Source organism: Oncorhynchus keta, chromosome 6 (genome assembly GCF_023373465.1).
Source record: "Oncorhynchus keta strain PuntledgeMale-10-30-2019 chromosome 6, Oket_V2, whole genome shotgun sequence".
NCBI classification, from domain to species: Eukaryota; Metazoa; Chordata; class Actinopteri; order Salmoniformes; family Salmonidae; genus Oncorhynchus; species Oncorhynchus keta.
Genome location: NC_068426.1, coordinates 32,014,527 through 32,033,919, shown reverse-complemented (window position 1 = coordinate 32,033,919; position 19,393 = coordinate 32,014,527). Strand labels below are relative to the sequence as shown.

The 19,393-nt window shown below is 44.2% G+C and overlaps 1 protein-coding gene across 2 annotated transcripts in view; it reads left to right on the top strand.

The window, feature by feature from the left end:
• Positions 1–11,962, top strand: part of LOC118385401 (microtubule-associated protein 1B-like) — a 55,637-nt gene extending 43,675 nt beyond the window's left edge. For both annotated transcript variants that reach the window (XM_035772520.2, XM_035772521.2), the window contains 4 exons: positions 2,632–2,772; positions 2,989–8,023; positions 8,199–8,437; positions 8,650–11,962. In XM_035772520.2, coding sequence (XP_035628413.1) covers positions 2,632–2,772; positions 2,989–8,023; positions 8,199–8,437; positions 8,650–8,805 — 5,571 coding nt within the window. In that variant the 3' untranslated portion in view covers positions 8,806–11,962. The remainder of the gene's footprint in view (positions 1–2,631; positions 2,773–2,988; positions 8,024–8,198; positions 8,438–8,649) is intronic.
• Positions 11,963–19,393: the final 7,431 nt, after the last annotated feature.

Sequence of the window (19,393 nt, the reverse complement as noted above, 5' to 3'; positions counted from 1 at the left end):
AATGTACACCAAGGTAATTCTTTGAAAACCCGACTGAAATGGAGATAGAAACTGAGTTACTACAAAGGAAGTCTTTCAACTGTGAGTTCACCAGGTTTTCCAAAACCTTTGCCAGTACAGACAGTTCATAAATGATAGGTCACACAGTTTCCTCTGACAACAGTCTCCAGTATCAACATTTCCATGCAACCAAAAATAGGGAGAAGGGAGAATCTGTAGACATGCTGAGATTAAAGAATTGAGCCAGCAGCCTTCAAGACCACAACATATGCAAATATATCCCCATTTGTGTTATACACTTCCAGCAGAATAACACAATTTCTGAGTGCATGATATTCAGTTTCACTGGCATATTGTACATTCAACGGATGTTCTTAAACTGCAGTAATTTATGTCTGAGATTATATGAACCTGGACGGAGCATTCTAACATATCTGTATACGTACATCATCATCAATAGCGTCTCCCAGGTCTTCCTCACAATTTTTGTTTGACATGTTTTGTGTCATCGGGGAAAAACCTCTATCAACCCTTAATACCGTTTGGAAATCACCTTTAGAGGTTTGTCAGACTGCCTTAAAATAGCATCTGGCTTGTACAGTGATTGCTGTATAGAGAGAATAAAGTATTGTATCTGCAAAAATTCACCTCACAGACTGGTCTTCCCTGGCTGCCTGACTCTGCTGAGACCCCTGTCACCATCTGATCCTACTAAAATGAGGCATGACAAAGAATTACCTTGGTGTACATTTATACATTATACACTGCTCAAAAAAATAAAGGGAACACTTAAACAACACAACGTAACTCCAAGTCAATCACACTTCTGTGAAATCAAACTGTCCACTTAGGAAGCAACACTGATTGACAATAAATTGCACATGCTGTTGTGCAAATGGAATAGACAACAGGTGGAAATTATAAGCAATTAGCAAGACACCCCCAATAAAGGAGTTGTTCTGCAGGTGGGGACCACAGACCACTTCTCAGTTCCTATGCTTCCTGGCTGATGTTTTGGTCACTTTTGAATGCTGGCGGTGCTTTCACTCTAGTGGTATCTTGAGACGGAGTCTACAACCCACACAAGTGGCTCAGGTAGTGCAACTCATCCATGATGGCACATCAATGCGAGCTGTGGCAAGAAGGTTTGCTGTGTCTGTCAGTGTAGTGTCCAGAGCATGGAGGCGCTACCAGGAGACAGGCCAGTACAGGAGACGTGGAGGAGGCCGTAGGAGGTCAACAACCCAGCAGCAGGACCGCTACCTCCGCCTTTGTGCAAGGAGGAGCAGGAGGAGCACTGCCAGAGCCCTGCAAAATGACCTCCAGCAGGCCACAAATGTGCATGTGTCTGCTCAAATGGTCAGAAACAGACTCCATGAGGGTCAGGAAAAAGGAAAAATTTCATTTTAAATTAAATTGTATGAGAGTTATGATAGTGATGACAACAGTTGTCTATATCCACAGGTGGGGGTTGTGCTTACAGCCCAACACCGTGCAGGACGTTTGGCATTTGCCAGAGAACCTGATTCACACTGAGCACTTGTGACAGACGTGACAGAGTCTGGAGACGCCGTGGTGAACATTCTGCTGCCTGCAACATCCTCCAGCATGACCGGTTTGGCGGTGGGTCAGTCATGGTGTGGGGTGGCATTTCTTTGGGGGGCCGCACAGGCCTCCATGTGCTCGCCAGAGATAGCCTGACTGCCATTTGGTACCGAGATGAGATCCTCAGACAACTTGGGAGACCATATGCTGGTGTGGTTGGCCCTGGGTTCCTCCTAATGCAGGACAATGCTAGACCTCATGTGGCTGGAGTGTGTCAATAGTTCCTGCAAGAGGAAGGCATTGATGCTATGGACTGGCCCGCCCGTTCCCTAGACCTGAATCCAATTGAGCACATCTGGGACATCATGTCTCGCTCCATCCACCAATGCCACTTTGCACCACAGACTGTCCAGGAGTTGGCGGATACTTTAGTCCAGGTCTGGGAGGAGATCCCTCTGGAGACCATCTGCCACCTCATCAGGAGCATGCCCAGGCGTTGTAGGGAGGTTATACAGGCACGTGGAGGCCACACACACTACTGAGCCTCATTTTGACTTGTTTTAAGAACATTACATCAAAGTTGGTTCAGCCTGTAGTGTGGTTTTCCACTTTAATTTTGAGTGTGACTCCAAATCCAGACCTCCATGGGTTGATAAATTTGATTTCCATTGATCATTTTTGTGTGATTTTGTTGTCAGCACATTCAACTATGTACAGAAAAAAGTATTTATTAAGAATATTTCATTCATTCAGATCTAGGCAAAAAAACTAAATGCATTTAGTTTGTCTGGTAGAGAGGCATTGTTGGGCAGATCACGTTTGGGTCTTCCTTGCAATCCGTAATGGATTGTAGCCCCTGCCACATGCCTCCGGCGTCAGAGCCTGTGTAATATGACTTCACATTTTTCCTATGTTGTCCTTTTGCTAGTTTGACTCTGCAGAAGTCATAGTGGGCCTTCTTGTATTTATTGCTGTTTTTGGCGGTCGCATAAACTATGATTGCAAAAGAGATTCATGTCACAATTGCACTGAAACTCCAATGAAACACATGTCTTTCTGACATGTTTGATGCCTTTTTCTGCCTAGGTTTGTCAAATGATCTCAGACACAGCCAGACACAAGCTGCTGGTGCTTTCAGGACAATGCTTTGAAGACACAGGAGAGCTGATTCTGCAGTCCGGCTCATTCTCTTTCTTCAACTTCATAGATATATTCACAGACCCCGAGGTGAGTCAAATTGAGCAAATTGTTGGCTAAACAATTACTATACAATTATAATTGTACACATTTTACTGACCTATCAATGAGCAACCCTCATCAATACATCAGATACAATACGTTTGTCATCTGTTATCTGTCATAATTGTGTTAATAAATATATTCTGTTTGATCAAACAGTCATGATTTTTATCTCAAGTCTGGAAATATCTCTCTCTTCCCCAGATTGGTGAATTGCTAATAACCATTCACCCAGCAAACAAAGCAAGCCTAGCCCTCTACTGCCCTGAGCAAGGCGACTGGAAAAATTCAAACCTGGACAAACACAACCTACAAGATTTCATCAACATGAAGCTCAACTCACCCTTGATACTCCCAGAGATGGAAGGTCTCTCAGAGTTCACAGAATACCTGTCGGAGTCAGTAGAAATCCCATCGCCATTTGACATGTTGGAGCCACCAACCTCTGGTGGTTTCCTGAAGCTCTCAAAACCATGCTGCTACATCTTCCCTGGCGGCCGCGGCGACTCAGCCCTCTTTGCGGTGAACGGGTTCAACATGCTTATCAATGGGGGCTCTGACCGTAAGTCCTGCTTCTGGAAGCTGGTGAGACACCTAGACCGGGTAGACTCCATCCTCCTGACCCACATCGGGGATGACAACCTGCCTGGCATCAACAGCATGCTCCAGAGGAAGATGGCTGAGCTGGAGGAAGAGCAGTCCCATGGATCCCAAGCTACCGGCGACTGGGTGAAGAACCTCATATCCCCAGACATTGGAGTTGTGTTCTTGAACATTCCTGAGAATATAGGGAAGCCTGCTGAACCCAACTTCAGGGTGAGGAGAAACATTGAAGAGGTGGCACAAACTCTCCATTACCTGAGCAAGCTGAATCTGAGGCCTGAGCCTCTGCAGAGGCCAGTCGGGAACACAATCGAACCCATCATTCTGTTTCAGAAGATGGGTGTGGGGAAGCTTGAGATGTATGTGCTTAGCCCATCAAAGACCAGCAAGGACCTGCAGCACTTTATGAAGCAGTGGACAGGTAGTGAGAAAGACAAAGCCTCTGTTCTTCTGCCCAATGGAAAAGAATCAGAGCTCCCAATCTCTTACATGACCTCAATATCTTCATTGATCGTGTGGCACCCATCAAACCCTTCAGAGAAGATAGTGCGAGTTCTTTTCCCTGGAAATGCCACTCAGTATCACATTCTTGAAGGTTTGGAAAAACTAAAACACTTGGACTTTTTGAAGCAACCAGTTGTCACTCAGAAAGAGCTATCTTCTAACTTGGCTCCAGCCTTGAAGCAGGCAAAGTTGAAACATAAAACTGACAGCAAAGAGAGTCTGAAGTCAGTCTCAAGGCCATCACCAAGCAAAAGTTTCAAGAAAGAGTCAAAGGAGGAAGCTCCAGAGAAGGCAAAGAAAGACTCAGAATCAGCTCGAGAAAAATTTGAGAAAAAAGAGAAACCTTTGGTGAAAAAGGAGAAAGCGAAGGCACCGGAAAAAGAAGTGAAGGCTAAAGCAGAGCCGACACATGAAACTCCAGAAAAGAAGAAGCCTGAAATTAAACCAAAAGCTCTTAAGGAGAAGATTATCAAGAAAGAACCCAGGAAGTCTGTAGAAAAGAAAAATGATGAAAAGGAGGTAAAGAAAGAAGTAGCGAAGGAAGATGAGAATCTAACATCTAAAAAGGAGGAAACACCCAAAAAGGAACAGAAGCAAGAAACACCCAAAAGGGAACAGAAGCAAGAAACACCCAAAAAGGAACAGAAGCAAGAAACACCCAAAAAGGAACAGAAGGTAAACAAAGAAGAGGTAAAGAAAGACATTTTAAAGAAAGACAAAGATTTCAGGAGAGATTCCCCAATGAAGCTAAGGAAGGAAGAGAAAAAGGAGCAAAAGAAAGAAGATCTAAAGAAAGACATAAAGAAGCCATCCAAGGATGTAAAAAATGCTTCATCTGCATTCGGTGAAGGGAAAAAACTTGCACCAAAACCAAAACCTCTGAAAAAAGATGACACGACAAAGAAAGACTTTGGAAGCCCTTTTAATTCCAAGGGGAAACCAAAAGTCACCAAGAAGGACACCAAAGCCACAGATGCTAAATCTGCTGCTGCAGGAGCTGCAGCTGTCACAGCAGGAGTGGTAGCTGCCACTTGTGCTGCGGAGGTCCTTGAGACAGAAAGAGCCACAATGTCTTCTCCAGAGGATCTCACCAAGGACTTTGAGGAGCTCAAAGAAGAGGAGATCGTTCAGGAGGAAGAGCCGGTGGTGGTCCACAGAGAGGCCCTCCTGCACTCTAAGGAGTCTCCTGAAGCAGAAGAGTCTCTGGATGAGGGGATCACAACCACTGAGCATGAAGGAGAAAGCAGGGAGACCCCAGAGGAACAGGAGCATAAAGGCAAGTTGAGTGGCAGCGGCAGTGAGAAGTTTGAAGATGAGGGAACTGGACTAGATTATGAAAAGAAGGGAGAGACAGAAGAGGTCCATGAGCCAATGAGAAGGGAAATGGACAAGCATATACATGCTGAGGATAGTGAAGACAAGGACTCTGAGGATGAGAGTGCGGATGCAGACCAATATGTAAGAGATCATAACAGAAATGAAAGAGAAGTACAGAAGCTGGGTCTGTCTGTGACACACCCTCACATAACATCTGAGCCTCTCTCTCCGGCTGCATCTATTCACGATGAGACCCTTCCAGCTGGCTCCGACGACGACGAAGTAGCCTCAGATGATGAGAACCGAGACGAGGCATACACTGCTACATCTGGCCACACCCAGTCAACTATTGAGATCTCCAGTGTGCCTACTCCAATGGATGAAATGTCCACTCCAAGGGACATTATGAGTGATGAAACCACTAACGATGAGACAGAGGATTCTCCCTCTCAGGACATGGCCAGGTTTGGAGGAACCACGTTAGGAGACTTTGAGAGGAAGAGGCTGTCTCCGCTACAGGACGGCCCAGAGTCAGACCATTCAAAGAGTAATGCCACTGAAGGCAGGGACTACCACGCTTCTGCGTCCACAATATCTCCACCATCGTCACTGGAAGAGGACAAAGAGGAAGGATTCAAGTCAGACAAATTTGGTCTTGATTCTGCAAGACTCAGCTCTGCACTCTCCACTACTTCTCCTCTCATACGCTCCCCTTCAGCTCCCAAAGGAACCTTTGACTCATACCCCTCTGGATTCGCTGTACCAATTGAGCTGTGCACAACACTTTCAGGATCATCAAAGGCAGCAGCAGGGTCTTCCACCAGCCCCGACGACAAGACATTGGAAGGAACCACCTCACCTCATTCCTCTGGTCACACACCTTACTTTCAGTCTCCTGTGGATGAGAAGTATGGCTCTATACCACCTTCAAATGACCATGGTCCTGTAATAGTAGAAGTTACGGGTGACAAAGAGGATTCCATCAGGGTCAGCCCCATGGATGACCCAATTCCAGACCACACCTCACCTGTAGAGAAGGTTCTCTTCCCAATGAAGAGCCCACCACCAGTAAGAGGAAAGACACACTTTGATTTAGATCAAATGTTAACAACACACTTGAGTCAAGATCAGAAGAAAAATGGAGCAAGAGACAGTAACTCAGTCTCATCCACAAACCCCTTCGCAGGTTTCAAAGAGGAGAGTAAAATGTCGATCTCAGACGGAACCACGTCTGATAAATCGGGCAGCCCTGTTGATGAGGCTGTAGCAGAGGACACTTTTTCACACGTCGCCTCGGCTTCCACCACCTCACTGGCCACCAGCTCATTCCCAGAGCCTACGACAGATGACGTTTCCCCTGCTCTCCACGCTGAAGCCAGCTCACCTCAATCAACAGAGGTGGAGGACTCCTTGTCTGTCTCTGTGGTTCAGACTCCAACCCCCTTCCAGGAGGCAGAGATCTCTCCCAAGGGGGACAGCCCCAGGCCCATGTCAATCTCTCCAGACATCTCACCAAAGACGGCCAAATCAAAGACACCAGTACAGGAGCCCAAATCCCCGGAACATTCGACCATGTCACTTGGTCAGGAGTCCCCTGACCACTCATTAGCCCTGGACTTCAACAAACAGTCTCCAGAGCACACCTGTGCAGGCAGCTTGCGCGCCATGGAGAATGGGCCGACAGAGGTGGACTACAGCCCGTCAGAGGACAATGATTTGAGACCCGCTGAGCAGTGCCCACCCACTATGGACAAGCCTATGCTCTTCAAAGAGAATGACTCAAGTCACGCCACCTCTGTGTCCCCTTCAGATGCATCCCAATCCACCCCCTCGACCACTACACCTTGTCAGATGAGGGAAATGTCACCTGTCTTAGCCCAGCAGATGGACAAATCCCCTGCCATCCCCTCTTCATCCTCCTATGCTTGCTTCACACAGAAAACAGAGATGTCTCTGGGAGCAGAAACTAATCCCTTCAAATGTGTAGATTCCAAATCCCCTGTCAGTCCCAAGGTTCCCTCCCCATCCTACCTTCCACTCTCCTCAAACCTCTCTGACTATCAGAAGTGTGCAGGTGGCTCCAAGGATCCAGACTCCTCCAAGAAGAGCCCTTCTTCTGGTTCCAGAACAGATGTTGACCTATGCTTGGTGACTTCCTGTGAATACCGACACCCTAAGACAGAGCTGTCCCCCTCCTTCATAAACCCCAGTCCCCTGGAGTACTTCATGAATGAGGAGAACCCTCTGGAGGAAGAGAAGCCCCTGGCTAAGTCAGATGGAGGACCTCCACCCCCCAGCAGTAAACTACACGCTAAGGAATGTGAAGAGACTCCACCAACCTCCATCAGTGAATCTGCCCCGTCCCAGACAGATTCGGATGTTCCCCCTGGGACTGAGGAGTGCCCTTCAATTACCGCAGATGCAAACATAGACTCTGAGGATGATTCTGAGACACTTCCCACTGACAGAACCCTAACGTACAGACACGCAGATCCTCCTCCCGTGGCCCCCAGGGACTCTGCTCCGTCTCCAGCCCACCCAGATGTCACCATGGTGGATCCGGAGGCTGACAAGCCACCCCCTGACGACAACAACCAGACCAAGGACAAGGACTCAAAGGCAAAGGGAGCTGAGAAAGCTAAGAAGAAGAAGCTCACCAAGACTAAGTCCTCCTCTCCGGCCAGAAAGACTGGGCTCTCAAAAGTAAAGGATTCAAAAGTAATAGCCTCTCCCAAAAAGAGTGCAGGAGAAGGGAAAGATGCCAAAAATGCCACCAATACCTCTGCGTCAAGGGGTGTGAAAAGTGCCACATCAGGTAAGACCTGGTACTCATCACTCATCTTTTCATACTTGCTCATGTGTTTAGATCCTTTGCTTCTTTTTCTGATAAAAAAAAAACAAGTTTAAGGTTTAAGCGCTGTTTGCCTCGGTATAGTTTCACATTTCTTTCATCCATGATGTACGTTGATTTTCTAACATCTCTGTCTCAGGTTCAGGTAGTGGAAAGGTGGCAGCGGCAATGCCCGTACCCAACTGCCCTCCCACATACATGGACCTGGTTTACATCCCAAACCACTGCAGCGCCAAGAATGTGGATGCAGAGTTCTTCAAATGGGTCAGGTCCTCCTACTATGTAGTCAGTGGCAATGACCAGACGGCCCGGGAGCCCAGCAAAGCTGTCCTGGACTCACTGCTGGAGGGCAAAGCCACGTGGGGAAACAACATGCAGGTACAGGGATGCAGTCAAAATCTATTGGAATTAACTGTGTCATAATGCCATAGTATCAGAAAGATAGAGACCATAGACAAGGCTTAAAAAGTGTACATAGAGGAAAAATAATATATACCTGTATATATTTGCCTTTTAGAGCAGAACCAAACAAAGCTATGAGTTTTTGAAAAAATAGTATTCAAACCCTAACCTCTTTTCCCTGTTGGCAGGTGACCCTGATCCCGACCCATGACTCAGAGGTGATGAGGGAGTGGTACCAGGAGACTCACGAGAAGCAGCAGGACCTGAACATAATGGTGCTGGCCTCCAGCTCCACCGTGGTCATGCAGGATGAGTCCTTCCCCGCCTGCAAGATAGAGCTGTGAACCTGATCCCGGGCCTCGTTCCGTTCCAAATTATGCGTCTCTTCTTCCCTTCATTTCTCCCTTCACTGGAGTGTGCACTCCATTGACATTCCAAGAGGCACTTTCAGAGTGAGGGGACTGATGGAGGGAAGGGGTCGTAGTAATTTAGATTGGAACAACCCTCTGGACTCTCCTGATCAAAGGATCTGGTAACCGAGAGATCTAGTGATCAAGTGGATCATGTTGTTAGTGGTATCTTTGAGTTGGGGTGAGGGATGACATAGACATAGAGTATAAATCATGTAAACACGTCATTTAAACAAAGGCTCTTTGACAACATTAATGAACAATGCATAGCTTACATTACAATTATGTTTGAGTTTGAAATGACAATCGCAAATGTAATTGTCCACAATACTCAAACAAACTATCTCACACAAGTTAGCATCAGCTTTGTGGAACGCTTTCAATAAGGAATGATGTTATAATAATATCCGGTATTACTAAACCAGTGTGGAGAACATGAAGAGAAGGTCCCATCATATATATTGTTGCTCTTGACGTAGATTTATTTATTCAGAAAACTCTCTTTCCCATGAGCACCAATTATATATGTATCAAGTAACATATAGATAGAAGAATCCATGAGAATACACTTGTTCATACTGGGGAAAAATAGATCTGACGATAATAAAAAATAGATATGATGAAATGAATTTATCCTCAAGGTTGGGACTACCAATTTAAAAGTCAAAATTCTTCTGATACATGCTGACAACTTAGATATTGGGTGTGATAGTTTCATCGGTCATCAAGCAGTCTCAATCCACTGATTGAGTCCATAAAAATAACTAATATATAAGATTGATTTAACCCAGCTGCGTACACCAAAGGATCGAGGAGAACTCATTTAAGTTATTGCCTTAGGAAGTGAATTGAATGTAAAAGATTGATGCACTGAGGACAAATAGAAGGCAGCATAAACTTAAAATACAATAAAACGAGTTTGTCCCCAACTATCAGATATATGTCTCTATTTGTATAGAGCTAGTTTCGTTTGACACCGCAGTGACGGAGTATGAAGAAATACATAGACCAAGTTCAAGTTCAACTGCACTGAGGGGCCTGTGGATCATGTTAACTGTCTTATTCCATTGCGACTATTTTGAGAACAATACAATTCTAGTAAAGATGTATCCATTCGTTGTGTATCCATTCTGTTTGCGCACAATATTGTTGATTGTTTTGCCCATTAGTTAATAATGGGCGCCATGATTTTAAACATTTTATCTCAGTGTTTTTAAAAGTTGTTATTTATTCATTTTAAACGTATACAATTCAGTATAAAAATAATGACCTTCTTGCGGGAGAATTGTTTAATGCAAGGTCAAACGTGCATTACAAATAAGTAGAACTTGTTGGCCAAATGTCAAATATGTTTCCTGACCAATTGAATTTGAAAAACACTGTTTCAAAATGATATCTGTAACGTTCAGAAAGATTCAGAAATGGTCTGCTAACGTTTGTGTTGTACTGATTTCAATAGAACTCTATGTACTGTACTCTCCTGCCCAGTCCGTCCTGCAGCCTTTTGTGTCAACCACAAATGGAGCCCTAGCGACTGCTTGAATGTGCCACAATATGTTCCGGCTTGTGAAGCTTTCGTAAGCTTAGAATTTTTTTATTTTTTAACACTGTACTATAATTATATATAGCTTTGTGGCAGGGTGACTGGCCAAAAGAAATGTGCATGAGTAATGTAAAATATAACAAGTATTTTTTGTCTTTTTAAGGATGGGGGAAATCTGCCCTTAACTGGCAAAAGAACAATGCAAGGCTGTGATAATTAATATAAGACATACCCCACTGGGGACAGACGTCGGTTCAACGTCTTTTGATTTACATTTGGATTGGTCGTCAAACTATTGTGAATTCAACATGAAATCAAAAAAAAAAGTGTTGACATGATTAGATTTAGATTCAAAGTTGGGTGTAAAAAATAGTCATTTCACTTATGTTGACTACTTTTTGCAAATCCAATCAGTTTTTCACATTGATTCAACGTCATCACATTGAATTACATTTTTGCAATGTTGTGGAAACAATGTTGATTCGACCAGTTTTTGCCCAGTGGGAGGTACATTAATAGTTGGTTGTCTTTGAGGTGTTACCTGCTACGCCATTATGGCATGGAGTGAAAAGTGAAACGAGCGGCCCCATCCTCTGACTATTTTGACCGTTTTAAGGTCTTTAAATCTGCTCCATCATAGTCCGTGGCCCCATAGCTACTCAAAGAGGACGTATAGAACCTCGGGGCAACCACAGGTCTGTAGAAAAGTGGTCAGATGCCTTGTGATGGAATATGGCAGTACCTCTGCCAAAATCGCTATGAGTCAGGTAAAGCGCTGTATAGATACGCCTTGAGAAGAGTAGAACACGGGGGAGGGTGACTGTTTCGGGTGTGAGTTCCAGGTGTGAAAGACAAAAGAACTTTAAAAGCCAGGACAAATAATAAGAAATGTAGCGCGAAGCCATGAACAGAACAATAGAAAACTCCAAGCGCACACGTCAACCACAAATGACAGTGCCTATTTGGATACCATGAACATACAACCATCCTTTACTCAGAACAAACGGTCACTGTTAGGTGAAAACTCACAACGTAGACAAACTAGTACAGTCAACCAACCAGAGGCAGGGACTTAGTTGCTGTCTCCATGGAAACACAATTATCCAGTTGTCCTGTACAGCTCTGCAACAGGAACCTTTAACCAGACACATAACCATTCTGCCGTTCAACTACAAACTATAGTGACCGACCGACCACGCACACCACTCTTTCTTGACCTTTGCTCACACTACTGCTTTATTGTATTCCTTGCTTTCTATAATCCCTGTAATCTCTCTATCTTTCTCTCTTTTGGATGATTGTTAATACTGTCTGCGGCCTTGTGATATAAAATTGTCTCGTGATCTCTGCATCTTCCCTCTCGTTTTCCAAACTCATACCTAATGTAGCGGTTAGTTTCAAGTGAAAGTATTACTTAGTGCTTTTCTGATATTTGCGTGCAGTATCTCCTCTCCCCTCCTATAGGACATTTGATGTAAAGGGCACAACTATTAAAAAGGAAACCTACAAAAAGAACCGCAATAAACTCATGTTGTGGAGAATCATGAATGTGTGTCTTGGTGTCCTTCTTTCCTGAATGAATGTACAATATCAGTCAAAGGTTTGGACACACCTCCTTCAAGGGTTTTTCTTTATTTTTTTTTACTCATTTCTACATTGTAGAATAATAGTGAGGAACAGAGAGAAGGGAGGAGAGATTGAAGGGAGGAGAGATGGAGATGAGGGAGGAGAGATTGAAGGCCCAGGAAGTCAACCTGTTTGTCACACTGGTTATAACCACTGGGATGGATATGGGTGCTAGTCTCGTCTAGGCTGCAGCCCGCCTTGAGACACACATTGTCCCATGAGGAACATGTTGTGCAGAGTTTTAGGCAATGAGGGTGTGAGAAGCATGATAATGTAATAATTTAACTTCAGCTGAACATGTAAACAAAACTGAAAAAGGTAAAACAAGCCATCAACAATCAATATTATTGAAACTGATGGAACAAATAATCAACTAACCGTTACGATAAACTAGACTATGGGCATTGCACTCGCAGGTGGTCAATAGAGTTTTTAAGGTGCCCTTTCCCATGGCAGCATCATTACCAGCAGCACGTTAACGTGTGTCTGTTTGTTTGGGCCACAAGAACACATGTTCAGTTTGGAACAGGTTGGAACAGAGGCTTAATGAGATAGTTACATTACATTTACATTTAAGTCATTTAGCAGACGCTCTTATCCAGAGCGACTTACAAATTGGTGCATTCACCTTATGACATCCAGTGGAACAGCCACTTTACAATAGTGCATCTAAATCTTTTAAGGGGGGGGGGGGTGAGAAGGATTACTTTATCCTATCCTAGGTATTCCTTAAAGAGGTGGGGTTTCAGGTGTCTCCGGAAGGTGGTGATTGACTCCGCTGTCCTGGCGTCGTGGGGGGAGTTTGTTCCACCAATGGGAGGCCAGAGCAGCGAACAGTTTTGACTGGGCTGAGCGGGAACTGTACTTCCTCAGTGGTAGGGAGGCGAGCAGGCCAGAGGTGGATGAACGCAGTGCCCTTGTTTGGTTGTAGGGCCTGATCAGAGCCTGGAGGTACTGAGGTGCCGTTCCCCTCACAGCTCCGTAGGCAAGCACCATGGTCTTGTAGCGGATGCGGCTTCAACTGGAAGCCAGTGGAGAGAGCGGAGGAGCGGGATGACGTGAGAGAACTTGGGAAGGTTGAACACCAGACGGGCTGCGGCGTTCTGGATGAGTTGTAGGGGTTTAATGGCACAGGCAGGGAGCCCAGCCAACAGCGAGTTGCAGTAATCCAGACGGGAGATGACAAGTGCCTGGATTAGGACCTGCGCCGCTTCCTGTGTGAGGCAGGGTCGTACTCTGCGGATGTTGTAGAGCATGAACCTACAGGAACGGGCCACCGCCTTGATGTTAGTTGAGAACGACAGGGTGTTGTCCAGGATCACGCCAAGGTTCTTAGCGCTCTGGGAGGAGAACACAATGGAGTTGTCAACCGTGATGGCGAGATCATGGAACGGGCAGTCCTTCCCCGGGAGGAAGAGCAGCTCCGTCTTGCCGAGGTTCAGCTTGAGGTGGTGATCCGTCATCCACACTGATATGTCTGCCAGACATGCAGAGATGCGATTCGCCACCTGGTCATCAGAAGGGGGAAAGGAGAAGATTAATTGTGTGTCGTCTGCATAGCAATGATAGGAGAGACCATGTGAGGTTATGACAGAGCCAAGTGACTTGGTGTATAGCGAGAATAGGAGAGGGCCTAGAACAGAGCCCTGGGGGACACCAGTGGTGAGAGCGCGTGGTGAGGAGACAGATTCTCGCCACGCCACCTGGTAGGAGCGACCTGTCAGGTAGGACGCAATCCAACCGTGGGCCGCGCCGGAGATGCCCAACTCGGAGAGGGTGGAGAGGAGGATCTGATGGTTCACAGTATCGAAGGCAGCCGATAGGTCTAGAAGGATGAGAGCAGAGGAGAGAGAGTTTGCTTTAGCAGTGCGGAGCGCCTCCGTGATACAGAGAAGAGCAGTCTCAGTTGAATGACTAGTCTTGAAACCTGACTGATTTTGATCAAGAAGGTCATTCTGAGAGAGATAGCGGGAGAGCTGGCCAAGGACGGCACGTTCAAGAGTTTTGGAGAGAAAAGAAAGAAGGGATACTGGTCTGTAGTTGATGACATCGGAGGGATCGAGTGTAGGTTTTTTCAGAAGGGGTGCAACTCTCGCTCTCTTGAAGACGGAAGGGACGTAGCCAGCGGTCAGGGATGAGTTGATGAGCGAGGTGAGGTAAGGGAGAAGGTCTCCGGAAATGGTCTGGAGAAGAGAGGAGGGGATAGGGTCAAGCGGGCAGGTTGTTGGGCAGCTGGCCGTCACAAGACGCGAGATTTCATCTGGAGAGAGAGGGGAGAAAGAGGTCAGAGCACAGGGTAGGGCAGTGTGAGCAGAACCAGCGGTGTCGTTTGACTTAGCAAACGAGGATCGGATGAGGGGGTGGGGGGTTCAGGAGGGAGGAGAAGGTGGCAAAGAGCTTCCTAGGGTTAGAGGCAGATGCTTGGAATTTAGAGTGGTAGAAAGTGGCTTTAGCAGCAGAGACAATGTAGAGAGGAGGGAGTGAAAGGATGCCAGGTCCGCAGGGAGGCGAGTTTTCCTCCATTTCCGCTCGGCTGCCCGGAGCCCTGTTCTGTGAGCTCGCAATGAGTCGTCGAGCCAGTTATAGGGGAAGGTTATCACTGTAACCCCTCCAGATTGACACAACCACGCACTCACGCTCACAAGAACACACACATACACTTGTAACTCCTCCAGATTACATGAATTACTCATAAGTGCTGATGGGGAATTCCACCAATTAACTGTGTCCAACCCAGTAGCCATATGGGGTCATTCTGAGTGCAAACATTGTCACTCGCCATCTATTCTGAAAAATAAAATAAAACTCAACATGCAACAATTTCAAAAGATTTGGCTAAGTTACAGTTCATATAAGGAAATCAGTCAACTGAAATAAATAAATTAGTCCCTAATCATTGGATTTCAAATTACTGGGCAGATGGGTGGGCCTATGAGGGCATAGGCCCACCCACTTGGGAGCCTGCCTCAGCCAATCATAATGAGTTTTCACCCCACAATAGGGCTTTTTACAGACAAAAATACTCCTCAGCCCCTCCCTTCACTGACGATCCTGCAGGTGAAGAAGCTGGAAGATGTGTGAAGAAGATGTGGGGTCCTGGGCTGGAGTGGTTATATGTGGTCTGCGGTTGTGAGGCCGGTTGGACGTACTGCCAAATCCTCTAAAACGACGTTGGTGGCCACTTATGGTAGAGAAATTAACGTTAAATTTTCTGGCAACAGCTTTGGTGGACATTCCTACAGTCAGCATGCCAATTGCATGCTCCCTCAAAACTTGAGACATCTTTGGTATTGTGTTGTGACAAAACTGCACATTTTAGAGTGGCCTTTTATTGTCCCCGCACAAGGTGCACCTGTGTAATGATCATGCTGTTTAATCAGCTTATTGATATGCCACACCTGTCAGGTGGATTATCTTGACAAAAGATAAAATGCTCACTAACAGGGATGTAAACAGAGAGCGAGTCAGAGAGAGCGACTCGGTGGCCCATGCCAACCGTTTCAACCAGGACATTTATTTATTAATGATGATGGCACAGGCCCACCCCGGGGCACTTTCTAGCGCCCAGACGAAGAGCACACAGGGATAAATCAAAGAACTGTCCGTCGTTAGTGGAATAACTTGGCAGAGTCAGAGGAAAAAGTCTGGGTTGCAAACTAGACCCATTGTATAAGCTATGTCAATTGGTCAGCTGGTTGTGTCTGTCCACTTTAAAAGCCACTACAAACCTGCAATATGTCTGAATGACTGTAACTGATGTTTGCATTTAAGATTATTATTATTCTCCAAAATGAAGACAGATTATTAAATGAGATCCAAGAAATCTCATTTTTCAAAACATCAGGTAGAAGGAGTGGCATAAGAACAGAGCTTTTTTAAGGTCTAGGAGGCCTTACAAAAAGTACATACTGTATCAGAGACTCAGGCTCCACAATGTCACAGATAATCCAGCAAGGGATGTAAACCAGCCAGGATGTGGGAGGAGAGGACTAGCAACACAGAGGATGGGGCAGTCAGCGTGTCAGAAGAATGTGTCTAGTCAAGGACATTCACCAAGGCCACACTGTCTATTAATGTGTGTGGGAGAGAGAGAAGGAGAGTTCAGACAGAAAGAAAGAAAGAAAGAAAGGGAGAGAGGGAGACAGAGAGCGAGAGGAAGAGAGAGAGATGCAGAGAGAAAGAGGGAGAGACCGAAAGACAGAGATGCAGAGAGAGAGACAGACCGACCGACCGTCTGTTAACACAGTGTTCTTGACTTCTTTCTTATGTCATTCTTGTTGGCACCAAATGTTTTTTTTTATTATAAGGGATAGAATGCGGTCAGACGATCAGATAATTGGCATATACATTACTGTTACTGAATTTCCATGTGGGCGAGGATATGGGACATTTTTATCAAAACCTATTAACTAGGGAAGAGGAATTTATAACTGAATTTTTATACCATAGTTACAGAAAATCTCCTTATTGTATGGGACACTTTTAAATGTGCCTTTAGAGGCCATGCAATTCAATACTCATCTCTAAAACAAAATACATTTAGGTCAAAAGAGTCCATTCTAACAAGGTAGAAGGTCTAACAAAACAGATAGGTAGCAATAAAAACTGTACCATAGAGGCTAAGTTACAGGAAAAACAAAAAGAAATGGAGGAACTTATTCAAAAAAGATCAAGTGTAATATGTTATAAAAAAATGAAGCAAACTGAATGGAATATGGGGAAAAATGCACCAAAATATTTCTGTATCTTCATCATAGAAATGCTACCAAAAATAATTTACTGAAACTTGTTACAAATGACGGAGTCACCCACAATTCACCAAATTATATTTTGAAAGAGGAAGCAAAGTACTTTAAACCTATGAGCTTCCATGTGGCACTGCGTCTCAGTTTTAGAGGTGTCACTACAGACCGTGGTTCAATTCCAGCCTGTATCACAACTGGCTGTGATTGGGAGTCCCATAAGGCGGTGCACAAATGGCCCAGCATCGTCCTTGTTAGGGTTTGGCTGGGGTAGGCCGTCATTGTAAATAAGAATTTGTTCTTACATGACTTGCCAAGATAAATAAATAAAATATCCTCTAACCAAAGCTAATTGTATGGATTTTCTATTAATAATGTAAAATTAACAGCCATACAGAAAGAATCACGTGAAGGAGAAATTACAGAGGACGAAAATCTTGATACAATTAAAGCCTTTAAGTCTGAGAAAACTCTGGGGCTGGATGGCATAACAGTTGAGGCGTACCTAACCTTTTTTGACATACACATAGGACCGTTATTAGCATGTTTTAACCACTCCTATGTAAAAGGTAGATTATCAGAAACTCAACAAGGAGGTCTGATTGAATTATTACTGAAACGGGATCCAAGTGGGAAATATAAAAATCCAGTCCATGAAAACATTGGAGGCCCCTTACATTCCAGTGTTGTGATGCAACAATTTGAGCAAAACGTACAGCACATAAAATGTAAAAGGTATTGTCGGACATTATTCATTCTAATCAGACAGTTATTTTTACATGGACCATACATTGGAGATAATATAAGGCTGGTAAGTACTTGTAACAATAGAACACAATGAAAAATCTAGGAAACCAGGCCTGCTATTCATAGCTGACTTTGAAAAGGCTTTGATAAATTACAACTGGAGTTCATATATAAATGCCTGGAGCATTTCAATTTTGGAGAATCTCTTACAAAATGTGTTAAAATCATGGTGTAAAATAGTAAATAATAGCTACTTCTCAGGAAGTTTTAAACTGTCAAGAGGAGTAAAAAGAGGTTGTCCACTATCGGCATATCTAATTATTATGGCCATCAAAAGCTATTAAAATGAGATCCAACAATAATAGCAGGGCTTCAAACAGAGAGACTGGGGAAAAGCAGAAGCTGAGACAAAACGCTGGTTGACTTGACAAACAAGACGAACTGGCAACAGACAAACAGAGAACACAAGTACCCAGGGGATAATGGAGAAGATGAGCGACACCAAGAGGGGGTGGAGACAAGCACAGGGACAGGTGAAACAGATCAGGATGTGACATCCACAGCCTCATAGAGGATCTAGATAATGTGTCTAAACTCTCTGGATTACGACAAAATGATGACGTGTACTATATTATGTATTGGATCACTAAAAATACAACTTTTACATTATTTGTGTAGTTTACCAATAAAATGTTCCTGATGATGATGTGGATATAATTGGTATACATATCCCGAAAGAAAGAAATGATCTCACTCCAATACATTTTAATAGAAAGTTAGCAAACACAGATGAGATCTTGCTACCATGGAAAGCATAATACCTTTCTATTTGTGGAAAAATCACATGCCTATTTATAAGATGAATATGAATTCGGAGGGCAGAAATTATTAAATATAAAAGCATTAGACCTCTCCCTAAAGGCTTCAGTCATACAAAAGTTATACTTAAATCCGAACTGGTCTTCTAACAAATTAGTAAGAACATCTCACCCTATGTTCAAGAATGGCCTTTTTCCCTTTATTCAGATCACAAGCTCTCACTTTCAGTTATTTGAAAAGGAAATTATCTCCCAAATATCGCTATTTTTAAAACAAGCCATAGGAAGTTGGTTGCAATTTCAATTTAATCCACCAGAAAATACAGAACAAATAATACAACAAATATTGTGTTTAAACTCAAAAACACTAATTGACAATACATTTAAAAAATATTTAAAAATAATCTTCGTAAATGATATTAAAAATAGGACTGTTGGAGTTATGTCACACATGCAGCTAACAAAAACATATGGACATACAGTATCTGCTCCACCCAAAATTCCAACCAACTAATTGCAGCATTACCGCAAAAAATGGAAGAGGAAAGTAGAAAGGGGCAAAGGTAAGGATCTTGTCTTTCGGCCCTATATTAGAGACCATAATTAGAAAATTGTGATAAATCCAAAAGTATACCAGTTTCATTTAAGGACCATATTGACAGCCATGCCATAAAGATTGCAAAATAGTTGGGAAGAGATTTTTGACGTACCGATTGATATGCAAAACGACGCCGGATTCAAAACGTACAACATTCCCAGCTCTGCAAATTTTGCTGCAAAGCGACAGAATCATTAGATAATTTGTTCTGGTACTGTCCATACTGTATGTAGCTTGTTTTTGGTCACAGGTCCAGGAATGGCTGAAGAACTGCAATATTTACCTGGAGCTAACCCTGCAGATAGCACAACTGGGTGATCTGAAAATGTCATTGATCAATAGTATAATAATACTTTTAGCAAAAAAGCTACCCCTTCACCCAAATCCAGATCGCAGTTGTTCTGAAAGAGCTGTAAAACCTGGATCCGTACAAATCATCTGGGCTAGA